This window comes from Alligator sinensis, unplaced genomic scaffold (assembly GCF_000455745.1).
Source record: "Alligator sinensis unplaced genomic scaffold, ASM45574v1 scaffold1121_1, whole genome shotgun sequence".
NCBI lineage: Eukaryota > Metazoa > Chordata > Crocodylia > Alligatoridae > Alligator > Alligator sinensis.
In genome coordinates this window covers 78,763-79,415 of record NW_005843357.1, presented here as the reverse complement: position 1 = coordinate 79,415, position 653 = coordinate 78,763, and the positions used below count along the sequence as shown (strand labels likewise).

Genomic DNA, 653 nt, shown 5'->3' with positions numbered 1-653 from the left:
CGCCAGGGCAGTGCGGGGTGGCGGGCTCCTTCCCTGCCCGTGTGTGCGTGTGCATGGCTGTGTGTTCGCGGGTGGGCGCGTTCCCCCCGTGCATGTGTGAGCGCCGGCGCCCGGTGCATGGGGCGCTGCATGGTGTCCAGGCTCCCTGCATGCGGGGGAGCGCGGGACTGCCCGCTGCTGGTACAGGTGTCCTGGTGTCTGCGCGTCTGTGCTTGTGTCTCGGCCGCTGGAGTCCAGAGGGGCTCAGGGGGGCAGCAGGGCGTGTCTGCAGCGTGTGGGGATCGGGACTTGTACACGCGTGTGCAACAGGGATTGGGCCTATCCCTGTACATGGGGGCAGTGGGGCAAGCCCGGTGTGCTCGTGGACCTGGGAGGAGCCCATGTGCTTGCACACGCATGTGCATCCCATGTACACCCAGCCGGGGCAGGCTGCAGGTGGCTGCCTCTGTCCCATGCATGCACTGGCCTGGGCGTCTGCTCTGTGTGCACACATGTGCATTGTGCAAGTGTGCATCCTTGATTTGTGCATGTCAGCAGCCCCTTGCACACGCTTGTCACTCTCTCTCATCCCCTCCGGAGGTCAGAGGTCGCAGTTGGACGGCGACCCCACTGTCCCCGCAGCCATGTCAGCCGAGGCAGTGAGGAAGGAGGGG

At 66.2% G+C, this 653-nt stretch overlaps 1 protein-coding gene across 1 annotated transcript in view; it reads left to right on the top strand.

Moving 5' to 3' along the window:
* MAZ (MYC associated zinc finger protein) overlaps window positions 1-100 on the top strand; it is a 3,226-nt gene extending 3,126 nt beyond the window's left edge. The window contains exon 5 of the mRNA XM_006038448.2: window positions 7-100. Coding sequence (XP_006038510.2) covers window positions 7-100 — 94 coding nt within the window. The remainder of the gene's footprint in view (window positions 1-6) is intronic.
* The last annotated feature ends 553 nt before the right edge of the window (window positions 101-653 follow it).